The sequence below is a fragment of the Myxocyprinus asiaticus genome, chromosome 29, assembly GCF_019703515.2.
Source record: "Myxocyprinus asiaticus isolate MX2 ecotype Aquarium Trade chromosome 29, UBuf_Myxa_2, whole genome shotgun sequence".
NCBI classification, from domain to species: domain Eukaryota; kingdom Metazoa; phylum Chordata; class Actinopteri; order Cypriniformes; family Catostomidae; genus Myxocyprinus; species Myxocyprinus asiaticus.
The window spans coordinates 23,562,978-23,576,711 of NC_059372.1; the positions used below are offsets into that span (position 1 = coordinate 23,562,978).

At 40.6% G+C, this 13,734-nt stretch overlaps 1 protein-coding gene across 4 annotated transcripts in view; it reads right to left on the reverse strand.

Annotated features, from left to right (window-relative positions):
- Positions 1-643: 643 nt before the first annotated feature.
- The window catches only part of samd11 (sterile alpha motif domain containing 11), a 124,293-nt gene continuing 111,202 nt past the window's right edge, over positions 644-13,734 (reverse strand). For 3 of the 4 annotated variants that reach the window (XM_051662997.1, XM_051663000.1, XM_051662999.1), the window contains exons 9-14: positions 11,098-11,213; positions 8,193-8,271; positions 7,110-7,807; positions 4,209-4,333; positions 3,675-3,785; positions 644-2,309 (exon numbers count right to left, since the gene is read on the reverse strand). In XM_051662997.1, coding sequence (XP_051518957.1) covers positions 2,067-2,309; positions 3,675-3,785; positions 4,209-4,333; positions 7,110-7,807; positions 8,193-8,271; positions 11,098-11,213 — 1,372 coding nt within the window. In that variant the 3' untranslated portion in view covers positions 644-2,066. The remainder of the gene's footprint in view (positions 2,310-3,674; positions 3,786-4,208; positions 4,334-7,109; positions 7,808-8,192; positions 8,272-11,097; positions 11,214-13,734) is intronic. The other variant, XM_051662998.1, reaches the window with a different exon arrangement.

Here is a 13,734-nt window from a genome sequence, read left to right on the forward strand (position 1 = left end):
TGGTAGAAAAAGACTCTCTCTGTTATTACTAAATTTTAAAAATCATCCTGTGTTGGGCTCACAACTGGGTCTTCTTGCCTAGTGCAACAGCTGTTGTTTATTGCTTTAGCATTTTCTCTGTTGCATAATGGCAGTGTGAGTGCACTCATATTTTGACGTGTATTCTGTTTCGTTCTTTCCATACTAGCTTCCAGCTTTAGGAGGTTTACAGAACTCCAGGCGAAGTTAAATTCAGGCCACCATGAGTGAACGTCAGCTGGGCTGCATTAGAAGAAACTCTGTTTCCACTAGAGCTGCAGCATGCATCATGCCAGAGTCTGTGACTGGGTAAAAGGTTTACTCGTCTATCACTCTGTGCACAGTCTATCACACACAGCACCTGGTGCTGGCAGTCACAGGGTGCAGTAAAAGAGTTTTTTTTTTTTTTTTTATAGGGTGGATGGTCCCTGAGAGTCAGTTGTTTTTCGGGTTAGGTGAGAGACAGAGGCCACAGGGGCCCTGGCCTGCGACTGAACCTGACGCTCTGACAGCTGTTGTTGACCTGAACCCTGCCTTTCCCGTCCACTGGGGCAACCACTCCCTGCCCTATTGTGGAGGAGTTTGGAAATAAACATCATCCAAAGAAAAACGAGGGGAAAGCATCTGAAAGTTTTCAATAGGATTTATTTCGCCCCATGGAGAATAGAAAAATAGGATGAAGACAAAACATTGATGGGAAATCTAGAGACAATTTTAATTAATTGCTTACATATTTAAAAACAAACAATTTCAAGGATTTGCATATAGAGCTTTGTGCCTTCTATTTCCCTGCAACAAAGAGAAAAGTATTGTTCTTTGGGTTCAATTTAAGGGCAATTTAATTACATTTTGTTGCTCGAACAGAAATTCCTATAAATATTACTTTTTTCCTCATTTATATGCTGAAGTGACATTTAAGAGTGGGGCTCATGATTATTACAACTGGAGTACACAGCAAACAGAAAATGTCGAACAAAAAGTGCCACCAAGTCAGCCGGTCACATTTTGTCAGTAATAAAGATTTAAACTCGTGCAACTACAATTAATGAAATGTACCACTAATTTCATCTTCAGTATATTTTCATCTTGAGCAAGTTTCTGTACAATTCAGGATAACAATTCCCACAGTAGTAATTGTGACCTCCATCTGTGGACTGGCATTGGGACGGGCATACCGGTACATCCATCCTCAATTTTTCTTTTACGCAGTAGTGAAAGTAAAATGGGGCCCAGACATTCGTCAGGTGAGCGGTTGGGCCATTGCTTTGGCTCATGGCATTTGGTCACATGAAGTTTAAGTGCTTTCCACATCTCTTGAGGTCATTTCCGAATCCACCTCCCTGTATCAGTGTACCTTTTTTCATCACTGGCAAAATCAAAGCTTGATCTCCATTAAAAATTCCACATCCATCCAATCTTTGGTTTTGGACTGTGGAATGCATAGTTGCACTGGTTAAAACTGCAAATGAGTTCCATCCTGTTTGTACTGACTCCTCTTTTGATGGTTTAGTCTCTCAAAGCTAAACCAACTCCAGAGAATTTGAAATGTTAGAATGTCCCTTTCCAAGTTCTGTTGGGTACCACAAGAGCTCACATCAGCTAAGGATGCTTTCCAACCGTGTCCATTTTGACCTTGCACATAGCTGAATTCTGGCACGCCGTTTGACAGCAGCTGTCTACTTGCATTGTCCTCTCGCACACTCTTAAAACTTCCTTTCTTGTCCCTATTTGCACATCTTTGGATTTTTTAGCTTTCTCTAAGCCATTGCGAAGGGTGGAGCTGTTTCAGCCTGCATTGTTTCATCACTGTCTCTCTTCATTCTGCACATTTCTCCACACTTTTCCTAAAACGATTAAGTGCCTCTGCGTAAAGGTCCTTAAGCTTGCTTTTTATTTTTGGAGGGGTATATGGTGGGGGGGAGGGGGTAATAGGAAGGAAAGAATAGATCAGAGAGGGCCCCCTTCATGCCCTTTCTCTGTCTTTACCTCCTCCTTGGAGCACTGCCTCTACCATATGGAGAAGCAGTCAAGAGTTTTAATGGCCAACTCTATGAGGGAGGTTTAGTGGAGTCGTAGGCTCCCGCTGTGGAGGAGTTTCCGTTCTCCTGCTTGGGGGAGGCGCGGCAGGCGAGAGGGGGCACACTGAATGGCAAGGAAGTGCTGCCGGTGGAAGGAGGGCGGGTCTCTGCGGGCAGGGGGTCTCTGTCTGTGGAGCGCAGAGCAGATGGCGGCAGCGGGAGGGCCAGCGGGAAGCTGGTCATGTAGAATATTCTGCCAATACGTCGCGCCACCTGAGGAAAGCAGCCACATGCCAGCGTTATTTCTAACCACACATTCAACAGGAAGTGCACAAGGATGTAGAGTACTAATGATACAACATGAATGTTTTTGGATTGCTTTCAAGTCTGCTCAGATAAATTAATAACAAAAAGTGATTACGCAACTAAAGCAAAACTAAAGTATGCAGTTACTGTGAGAACTGTATTTGGAGACTCTAGGCTGTATTTGCCTCTACCTCTGTTATTAAGATCTATCTTGGGTGATCCAATCACTGTCAGCTGATACACCTTGTAGTAATGTGTGTCTCCTGTGACCACTTGTGATCAAATGTCAATGGGAAGGTCACTATATTAGTGTGTTACCATGTATTCATGATAAAGCACGAAAAAATTGCCGCACCATTTCTTCCAATCGTACTAGAATTTTAATCCCAGTTATACTAGAATGTTTCAGGCAGAATTCTTTATATTTGTTTGCTTCACATGATCTGTGCCACTGCATATGTGAGTGTTGCTTCAACTTCGGGCAATTTTTATGTTCCAGAGGTTCATTTTTATTAAAACTATCAGATATTTATTATAACTAACTTTTTTGTTGTTTTTAAATTAAGGTCACCTTAGTTTAAACTGTGTACTTGTTACCTAAGTTTAAAATAAAAGTGCCAATGAAGAGCATGCTTAAGATGAAATATGAGATAAGTGATGTTTGAAGAAAACAAAGTGAGCAGAGTATTATTATTGGTTGTAATTTTGCCGAATTATGCAAAAAGTGTGAAAATATTATTTAATTTTATGTATGTAGGATATATAAAATATTAACTGTTAAATTAGTCTTATCAAGACAGAGGAGTCTGCCTTTTTATTGAAAAAACTTAAAAAATGTAATTTCCATCAATGTCATTTCCACCACAGAATTCTATTAAACACAATACAGAATTTTCATGACTTTCAGAAAAAAAAAAAAAAAAGACAAATCTCCTTTGCTGTTATGTACTATATCCAGTACATTGTAAGTAAAAAAAATGAAACTAGCAAGAGTGTTAAAATTAAATGCACAAGACAAAGTTTTTTTTTTCTTTCTTTGGTTTATTTTTTCCAGATCGGATGTGTATTCTTGTTTTAAGCCTGAACAAACTTACAACCCTTGTTTTAGAGCAGTGGTTGATTGACAGGCGTCTGGACGCATCAAGATGAATTACCATTTATACTACATGCTGCGTAATATTGCATGTGGTTTGAGTGATTAGATAACAACATTTTGGACTCCATTTATACCTGTATTTAGCGCTGTCCACTTGTGATCGGATAACCCGAAACAAATCTTAATACCAGGTGTAAACAGGGTCATGAGTTTTGTGTAACAGGTCATTTATTTACCTGAGAGCGGATCTTGAGTGCAGGCCCCAGTTTCAAACCCATGTTGTTGAGTAGGTGGTCTTCTGTCAGCAATGGAAGAGTCTCACCGTCAATGGCCTGCTCTCTGAACACCTGGAAGAGACGATCTGACCTCAGCTGACGTTCATGAACCAATTCACTCTATGTTAACACAATTCACACAACTCTCAATCCATGGGGAGGCTCATGCACACACAGCACTGAAATGTGGTGTGCTGCAGTCGACGGTGGGGTTTAGGTGATGCACTGAGCATGCGACAGACTCTAATCCAGTGTGGTGCAATGTGTGAGACGACAGAGCTGTGAGTGAGAAAGATAAGAGCAGCGCAGAGCGGCCTTCTAACTTTTTAAAGAACACTATAAAAAAACTAAAGCAAGCTATTTCAGTCAAATGTCATCTACAAATTTGCAGCACTTGTGATCTTCGTTCTGTGCTGTAAATCTCCAATATCCCCTGTTGAAGGCAGGGGAGAGGAGTGGAGGCATCCAACGCTCTGCTCCTGCTCTTGTCCTCACCTGTGTGTACTCCCCACAGCCTGCTAGGCTGCTGATGAAGCTGCACACCTCCTCCACACTCCACTTGCTGATGTCCTCGGCTGCCCCTGCCTCTTCTCCATCCACAAAAAGACCTCCCATGGCGCCTGTGGGCCCGGCGGGCCGAGAGGAAACAGAAATCATTAGAGACAGAAAGCCCCCTGTCCCCGCTTGTGCCTACACAGCGCTCTGTTTTTAACCCTGCATATTACAGAGTTTAGTAAAGGTCAGCGGCAGGGCTCTTTCCTGGGGGAGGTCTCAGCTGGAGAGAGACACTGCAGGTAATGAGTTTCAGATGGCTAAGGTTGCTCAAACTCATCTGAGATGGGTGGGGACAAAAACATAAGTTATTCACCTAATATAACTAGATATTAATGAAGTGTTAAACCTTATGTGCTTCTCTGATATGTTGATATATATTGTATTTTTTTAAGGGATAAGTCTTATCCCTCTAAAAAGGGATGTTCACCCAAAAATTTACATTTTGTCATCATTTACTCACTCTCATGTTGTTCACAATGCAAGTTGTTTCTGTGCAACACTAAATATAAGATATTTAGTGAAAATGTTCAGGCTGCTCTTTTTAAATATAAGTTTGACTATTCATTGAAAATCTTGCCTTCAGCACTAGATCTCAAATATCCTTCACGGTTCCAAACTTCAAACATGAAGTGTTCATGATATCATCTTCTCCTGCTTCTTCTACCCCTTCTGAGTTTGCTGTGCTTGTGTTGTGTGGCTGTATGCAAAGAAAGAAGTGCTTGTGTGTATCATGAACATACCAGATTTGAACATGCGAAAGGCAAGATTTTCAGTGAATAATACAATTTTGATCTGTTTGTCACATAATTTTGTTACAGCATTATTTTCTGTACAGCTGCTTTGAAACAACGTGTTGTGAAAAGTGCTATACAAATAAAAATGACAGCATAAATCATATGGCTTCAGAAGACTTGGGATATAACACGAGTCGTATGGAACACTTCTATGGTGTTTTATGGTACTTTCTTGGAGCTTGACAGCTGTTATCGCCATAGACGTACATTTTTATAGAAAAGAGAAGCCTGGACATTCTGGTAAAAACCTTTTTATTATGTTCAAAAACATGAGGGTGAGTAAAAATGATAGGACTTTTCTAGAACATCTGGTATATTGGTCCATTTGCATGTGAAAGCCAACATGTTTTTGTATGTGGTGTGTATGTTTAGGTTTAACTGAAATGCCTGTGGAGGGTTTATCCAGCCTCTCTCTGAGTTGGTCACTTCCTCATTAGTAGGCTCATTTTCCATTAAAATGTGCTCTGGGCTTGCTTTTTTGGGCTGTTTGTCTCACACACACACACACACACACACACACTCTCTCACTCACACTCTCTCTCTCTCTCTCTCTCTCTCTCTAAGGACAATGAATACTATTTAAGCTCCAGATACCTTTACAATTTGTTGAAGAACAGGCTTATGGTTGCACTGAGTGTATGTGTTTTTTAAAGTAAAGTTGCAGAGCTGGCATTGGAGGAAAGATACATATGGAAATGAATGCCTCTAAAATAAAGTTTGAGACAGTGGCTGTGTCTGAAAGCCGAAAATGTTGCCTTAACGGGCAGTATCCGAAGGATGAACGTCAAAAAGGTTGTTTGCATAACATCCTGTCTATTAAGATGCCTACATCTGGCTGTTTTTAAGGCACCCTAGATGCCTATGGTATCTCACAATAATGTGTGTGGTTCAGCATTTGGTTGAAAGAATAAAAATGGCCCATTCCTTTTCCTTTTTTTTTTTTTTTTTTTTTTTTTTTAGCCAAGAAAAAGGCATTTTAGTAACTAAATACTGCTTGGGCATCTCTAAAGCTCACTTGAATTTGTTTTAGAAAATTAGACATGAAGTTATAGTGCCTTGGAAATAGGGCTCGGTGATATAACAAGCTCTATATTTAGAATAAAAAAATCCTTGATATCAATGATAGACTTGAGTAATATTCTATATATTTAGCCTATGTTCTACATTTAGGCATTCAGGTGCGTGTCCCTAAAAACACAAGCAGTTTGGCAGTTATACACACAACTAGCTAACTGAATCGCAGCTAGCTAGCTATCCCGCTAATATGATATCGTTGTGTACCGAACAAGACTACCCTGACAATGCAATACAGTTGTTGACTGAACACAACAGCAACTCTGACATCAACACCATTGCTGTTTATTTATGTTCTATTTAGTTAAACGTTTTTTCATGATCTATAGCGCTGTGACATCCATTAATTATTTGATACAGGCGAAAAAGTCTTTCAGCGGACTTAATTACTTTAAGACTTCAGCATACACGTCAGGTACGGGTTACTTAGCTGACACGCGTCGGGCTGAAAGCAGGAAGAACATTTTTGGAAACTTAAAAATGAATGGCCATGAGGAGTCAAACGCTCACTGAAGTCGATAAAATTGTGGCGAAAAGATGTCAAACACTTATGTAGGATTAAATCCTAAACTGAGTATACTTCTTGAACTTCAAATTAAAAGGTTGTTTACCCTGTGGAGTTTACTTGTAAACAAACAAGTTATGTTTACATTTAATCTTGAGGTCTAACAAACATGTGGAATGCATTTTCTTCCCCATTAATGGTGTGAAATGCATATCTTGATAAATACAGATATCGAACGATATGAAAAAAAATATTGTGATAATATTTTTGGCCATATCGCCTAGCCCTGCTTGGAAGTCAGCCTGAAACTTTGGGCCATAACTTCATAAATAAAACGCTGCCTGTTAAGCCAGTGACTGACTGGGCAGTGAGGCGCTCAGGCAGCTGCCTTGGGTTTCAGACATAGCCAGTTTCTCTCATTGGATGGGATTTTAACTTATCGTGAACATTATAGAGCTGTAAACTCACCAGTGTGAAAGTAAGGGCTGGTGTATGGAAAGGTGAAGGGCAGTGTCTGTCCGGGCAGGGGTGGCATAGTTCCTGGTGGCAGGTACTTGGCCTCACTCTTGCTCATTCCTGATGTGAAGAGGTGGTGGGTTGGTGACTCAGGCCCAGTGGAGCTACAAGGGGCACTGAGCCTGCCCGACCCCTCTCCCAATTCTTTCACCCCTTCATTAGACTTGGTCACATCCTTGCCTTGGCACACATCTGAACTGAGACCATGTCCATCTGCTTTGGAAGACCTCTCTGGCCTGTCTTCAACCTCTGCATCATTCTCAGAGTATTTCATGTCCTCGTCCTGTCCCTCGTTGTCTTCGTCCCGTGTACATCCCTCCATCTCTTTATTCTCTTGTTGGTCCCCCCTGAGTGGTCCTCCTTTCCTCAGGCTCTTCCTGTTGCTGAGGTCTTTAGAGGAAGTGCCCGCTGCTGCCCCCTGGTGGTTGAGGGAGAGTAACGGGGTGTTGTTGTGGCGTAAAACCAGCATGGCGTTGCGGCGATTTAGCTCCTCTCGGAGCGGGTGGCCTTCTGGGATTTCCTGCAGGCTGCGCAGGGCAGGGTGTTCAGCTGGGAGCCCGGGATGCAGGCCCAGCGGGTCAGAAATCAGTCGCTGCCTGTGGAGGTTCTCTAACTCCTTCTGCCTCAACAACTCAGCAGACATTTCCAATCTGGAGGAAAAAATTGCGATCAGAGAGGCACTATGCCACTTGAAAATACATTTTTCCTAAGAAAAGCTTTTAACTACTGCATAATATCATGAACCAGATCACAGTGTTTGTGTGCATCATCAATCCAGTGTTCCCACACCTTTTGACCAATGAATTTCCATGACTTGTGATTACTGGTTGAGGTTTTTTAAAAATAGTTTTATATTACATTAATAAAAAAGCTATTTCTAGCTGATTAAATGGTTTAGAACTAAGAAAACTAGAAAAAACAAATACTCTCAATAGAATTTTCTTTGAATTTCCAATGACAATTCCAGGCCTGAAATTTTAAAATTCCTTGATATTTTCAGGTTTTCCATGGCGCGATTCTGTAATAATTCATTACCTAGCAAGGTTCTGTTTACGAAGAATCTCTTGTTGACGTGCAAACATCTCTGCCTGAGCAGGCTGCAGGAAACCATAGCCTAAAGGACAAAACACAGAGAGAACATTCCATCTTGCAGGACAGGGATATTTTACATATTCATACAAAATAATAAAACTATACTTTAAAAATAAATACACAGATAAGCTAAGCTTCTAAATACATAATAAAAATAAAAAAATTATTGTTTGCACTCTAATCTCTGTCTTGGCTTGTACTTTTCTAATACAATTAAAATTTTGTATTGCAGCACTTTTCATGTTATTGTCTCCTTAAGGTGAATCTCTTATGTTGTATCCTTCCTCATTTTGTAAGTCGCTTTGGATAAACCATGTGGCATCTATTTTAAATATATATAGCACAAAAACATCTAATGTCTATTAGAGCTGGGTATTGATACAGATTCCTGATTCGATTCACAAGCTTTCGATTCGATTGGGTATATTTCTGTTACAATGTCCATTTTGATAACATATGAAAGACATTTTCTCTCAGCTAATACTCTTAATTATAAAGGAATCTTCTAGGGACCCCTTCTAGGTACAATTTGAAAATACTAATTTTACAAATTATATTTTATCATGAGTTTTTCAACAAATTGGTCACTTTTTAGCTTTCGAAATATGTTCAAATTCAGTCTATTCCATTAATTAATTAATGTCTTGAAATTGCATATATTATTTTGCATATATATTTTTGCTATGTTTATTGTTTACTTACATAATTTGTGCTTTTAGTAGTATTTACATTGATATGTAGAACATGTGCTAAATCGGCACTGTCTCTTTAAGACTTTCAGCCAGTGAGCGAGAGGATGTGCATGGTTTCTGTAGTGCATCCATGTGTGATTAGAATTAAATGTTTCTCTTTTTTTATTTTGTTGTTGTTGTATTTAATCAACAACTGACTGTAAAAAAAAAAAAAAAAGGGGGGGTATTAAAAGATATATTCAATGACAAATGGATCCGTGGATCTCTTCTTTGGACACACAGAACGAGTTTAACCAAACTTTTACTCTCAACATGCAGTAAAAAGGACCTCAGTGCTAATGACTTCTCCACTATACTACTCAATCACTGGTGAGTGCAATCTGAACATTTACCAGCCAATGGCTAATCAAAGACATTTTTAGTCATATAGCATGAGATTTGGTCGCATATGTGAGTGATTTACTCGCACTGTAGATCGTTAAAACGAAGATCGTGATGCATCGGAAAATCGCTATTTTTACCCAGCCCTAATGTCTAAAATTAATGTATAAACTACATCATTGGTAACACAGTGAACTTAAGGGGAACTGACTTCCACTCAAAATCACACTGACAACAGTTGGTTAAAAGTGATTGAAAATGAAATGGCTAAGAAAAGAGAGTTGTGAGAAAAGCTCTAGAACAAGGGTCTTCAACAGGGGGTTTGTGGTATCGCAGGGGGTCCGCAAATTTCTGTTTGATCCACCATTGGCATTTGTAATAATCACTCACTCGCACGCGGACAATAGTGTGAGAGAGGAATATGTATTTTAATCCATCCACATGTTATCGACAAGTCCCTTGCACCTGCGTGCCAAATCTTAAAGTGTGACTAAACTGCGCTAGTCAGCAGAAACGCGCATTGCGGACAAACCATTTACGCAACCACTGCTCATCACCAGCCGCTCAAAGCATTACGCACATCAAGTTCAGCGGCGCTGCAGTGGAGACTCGCGTGAGTAAACGTGTCTGTTTGCGTTGGTCGCGCTGTGCGGATGAGCAGATGACAGCCTACAGTTTCTTTTATTATTAGTTACTTTTTGTTTTCAGAACAACAGCTCACTTGCCTGGTGTAAATTTACCGCTGAGATTATCAAGCTGGCATACAAGACCTTAATGTTCCACACACACAAGACAGTGACTCCCAAATCAGTATAATTAAAGGTGCACTCACTCATTGTTTTCTTCATTACAAATTTTTACTCCATGAAATGAACTGTAATTTTGAAATATAGGTATAAAATCGACCACTCAAATGAGATGAAGACTCCATTTTAGTAACCTTATAAAAGTTGTTTTATTCTGCATGGACAGGGTCTGTCTGTCTGTCTAACTATCTGTTTGTCTTTTTTTCTTTTTTGGAGAAGGTTTGGTACAGGGATTAACAAGGGAAATTAAAAATGTCACTGCATGTCAAAAATGTTGCAGACCCCTGTTATACACCCTGCTGAAAAGACCAGCTAAAACCAGCCTAAGCTGATTGGCTGGTTTTAGCTGGCTGCCCAGCCTAGACAGGCTGGTCAGTTAGCTGGTTTCAGAGGAGTTTTGAACACATTTTAGCTGGTCAGGCTTGGAAACCAGCTAAAACCAGCATGACCAGCTATGACCAGGCTGGGTGGTCTTTTCAGCAGGGCAGTATTTAATGATTATTTCAATGGCTTTGCAATGTAAACATAATGAAGTATGTATATACAATAATATGGTAGCCTACCGTACTAGTTTTTATAGGCATAAAACAAAACACTCAATTTTATACAATATGTAACGGGAGTCCCGGCTCCATCTTTCTACCAACCAAGGGGTCCTTGGCCTGAAAATGGTTGAAGACCCCTGCTCTAGAATCATCATTTGTTTGCAGATGCCACTTTCTTTGAAATTTAGTTAACAAATGCCATTCAGACATTTTTAAGAGTTACTTAAGTGTTCAAAAGTGTCCAAATACTTTTTTGGGCTACTGTATGCTCCAAATATCTACTGTAAACCAGTATTGATTTTAGAGCCTTTTCTTGAACGTGCGTATTTGTGGAAAATAACCCATAGTCCTTTACATAAACTCCTAGCTTAAGAAAGTTTGAATTTAATATGAGGGTGTGTTATCTGGCAGAGGTAAAGCTTACCTGGGGCTTGGCAGAGGGCAGAAGGCATGCCCATGAACGGGGGACGCAGGTGAGGTCCAAGAGCGATGTGAGGAGCATTCTGCGGGGAGAGCAATGGAGGAGGGTGCGAGATGTCTCTGTGTACACACAAAAACACCATTATTAACCAACTGCTACTGTTTTTCTACCGTTCGCACATCGACATCTTCTATCAATAGCACTGCAACCGTATTCAGTGTTTGAATACTGTTGGAACTGGATGTGTATCTTTGGCAACCTGCTAAAAGTCATCATAAAATGGCATTCACTAACCATTTTACTCCCCATTTACTGTACAGTCTTGTATGGTTATGTGGCTTAGCAGTAATTATGGGCATTTTGTACAGTCTCTACAGTGCACAATATATTTAAAAGATTCAAGGAATCTGTCCAAATCTCAGTGCGTAAAGGGCAAGACGAAAACCATTTCTGAATGCACGTGATCTCTGATCCCTCAGACATCACTGTCTTAAACGGCATTCATCTGTAATGGATATCATGAACATGGGCTTGGGATAACTTTAGTAAACCTTTGTTAGTCAACACCACTTGCCGACTTCACACGACTTCTCTGGGCTCGGTCTCATTTTAAAAGGAAAGTAGAACAGTGGAACTGACTGGTCTTAAGAGTCCACATTTCAAAAAGTTTTTTGAAAAACTCAGCCGTCATGTTCTCCAGGCCAAAGAGGAAAAGGGCCATCCAAGCTGTTATTAGCGTCAGGCCAAAAAGCCAGTGTTTGTATGGGCCAGGGGTGTGTCAGTGCCCATGGCATGGGTAACTCGCACATCTGTGAGAACACCATGAATGCAGACAGATATGTAAAAATTTTGGAGGAACATATACTGCCATCCAGCACTGTCTTTTCCAGGGATGTCCCTGCATTTCCAGCAGGACAACTTCAAACCACATACTGCACATGCATTACAAGTGCATGGCTGTGTAAGCAGAGAGTGTGGGTGCTAGAATGGCCTGACCTGTCTCTAATTCAGAATGTGTGGTGCATTATAAAGCACATCATATGGCAACGAAGACCCCATACAATTGTGCAGCTAAAGACCTATATAATGGATGACTGGGGGGAAATTCTAAACTTAACAAACTTGTGTCTTCAGAGCCTAAATGCTTAATAAATGTTATTAGAAGAAATGGTGATGTTTCACAGTGGTAAACACTCTACTGTCCCAACTTTTTTGGAGCATGTTGCAATCATCTGATTTGAAATTACTGTACATTTAAAAAAAAAACAATGAAATTCACAAGAAAAAAACATAATATAATGTGTTGTCGTAGTGCTTTCAATATGGCAAAGGGTGAATATAATTTACAAATCACTTCTTTTTGTTTTTATTAGCATTTTTCATACTGTCTCAACTTTTTCAGAATTGGGGTTGTATAATCTCATATGGTGCCCTACAAAGGTAAAGCACAGCAATTACGCCAGCACTGAAACTGAGAAAAATGGCTTAAAAGTTTTTTGGTTATAAAGTAGATTTTTGTATTCACTGCCATTTTTACTCACTGTTTTCTCTGAATCTGATTATAGTTGAGCCAAACCCATCTAGGACAGATCATAATCAAAATGTATAGTTACTGTGTTTTGCCTTTGGTAACGATACAGGTTGTGCACAGTCTGGTACAGTTATGTGGTGTTATGGTAATGCTATGTTCCCTTCCACATGTTATTTTTTTATCACTCTCTCCAGTGTATACAAGCCACTGTAGCCCCTCATCAGTCCTGTCACGCAGCGGACAGCAGCACTGTTTGTATCCTGGGCCTCCCCCCTCCACCTCCACCATCAACTCCTCTCTCTCGCTCCCGCTCTCCCTCCCTCTTGCTCTCCCTCGCTCTGTGGCCCTGCCACTCTGGTAATGAGGCCTGAATGCACAATAAGAGCATGTCATACTCCGACAGCTGGGGCGGCCCCCAGCCTCGCCGGGCTACAGGCTGAAGCACCCACTAATTAACACAGTCCTTCCTCTTCCACCCCAATTCACCCCCACCCCCCTCCTGTCTCTCTCCGCCGTATTCTGCCAATAAAAAGGTGGCGTGTCACGTAGCCTCAATTATATTTTTCTCCTTTTGTACAGGCAGAGAACACAGGCTGTTCGCATACAATACAGCGACTGCCTTTATTGAGCCCTGGCGGGGGAGAAGGAAAATGAGAGGAGGGGGTAAGCAGGGAAAAGGATAGAGGGAAAAATACTAAGACATGCTCTCCAGGTTGCTGTGAGGAAAGGAGCAGGGAGAGTCAAATACTAGAGGTTAGGTGTTGAAATCCAGGCAGCAGTGTAGCACCTAAGATCTTCAGTGTCTTTTTAAAATGATAGTTTTAAATTCTGTCATCATTTACTCACCCTATTGTCATTCCAAACCCAAATGACTTACGATCTTCTGTGGAACGCAAAAGGAGACATTCTAAAGAATGTAATGGTCGCTCTACTCCTTGCAATTACAAAGAATGTGGACTGGAGCTTTCAAGCTTCAAAAGGATGCAGAAGTATCACAAAAGCAGCCTACATGTGTTATATTCCAAGTCTTTTGAAACCATACAATAGCTTAGTCTGAGAAACCGATTTAAATTTAGGTTGTTATTCACTGAAAATCTTGACATCCGCTG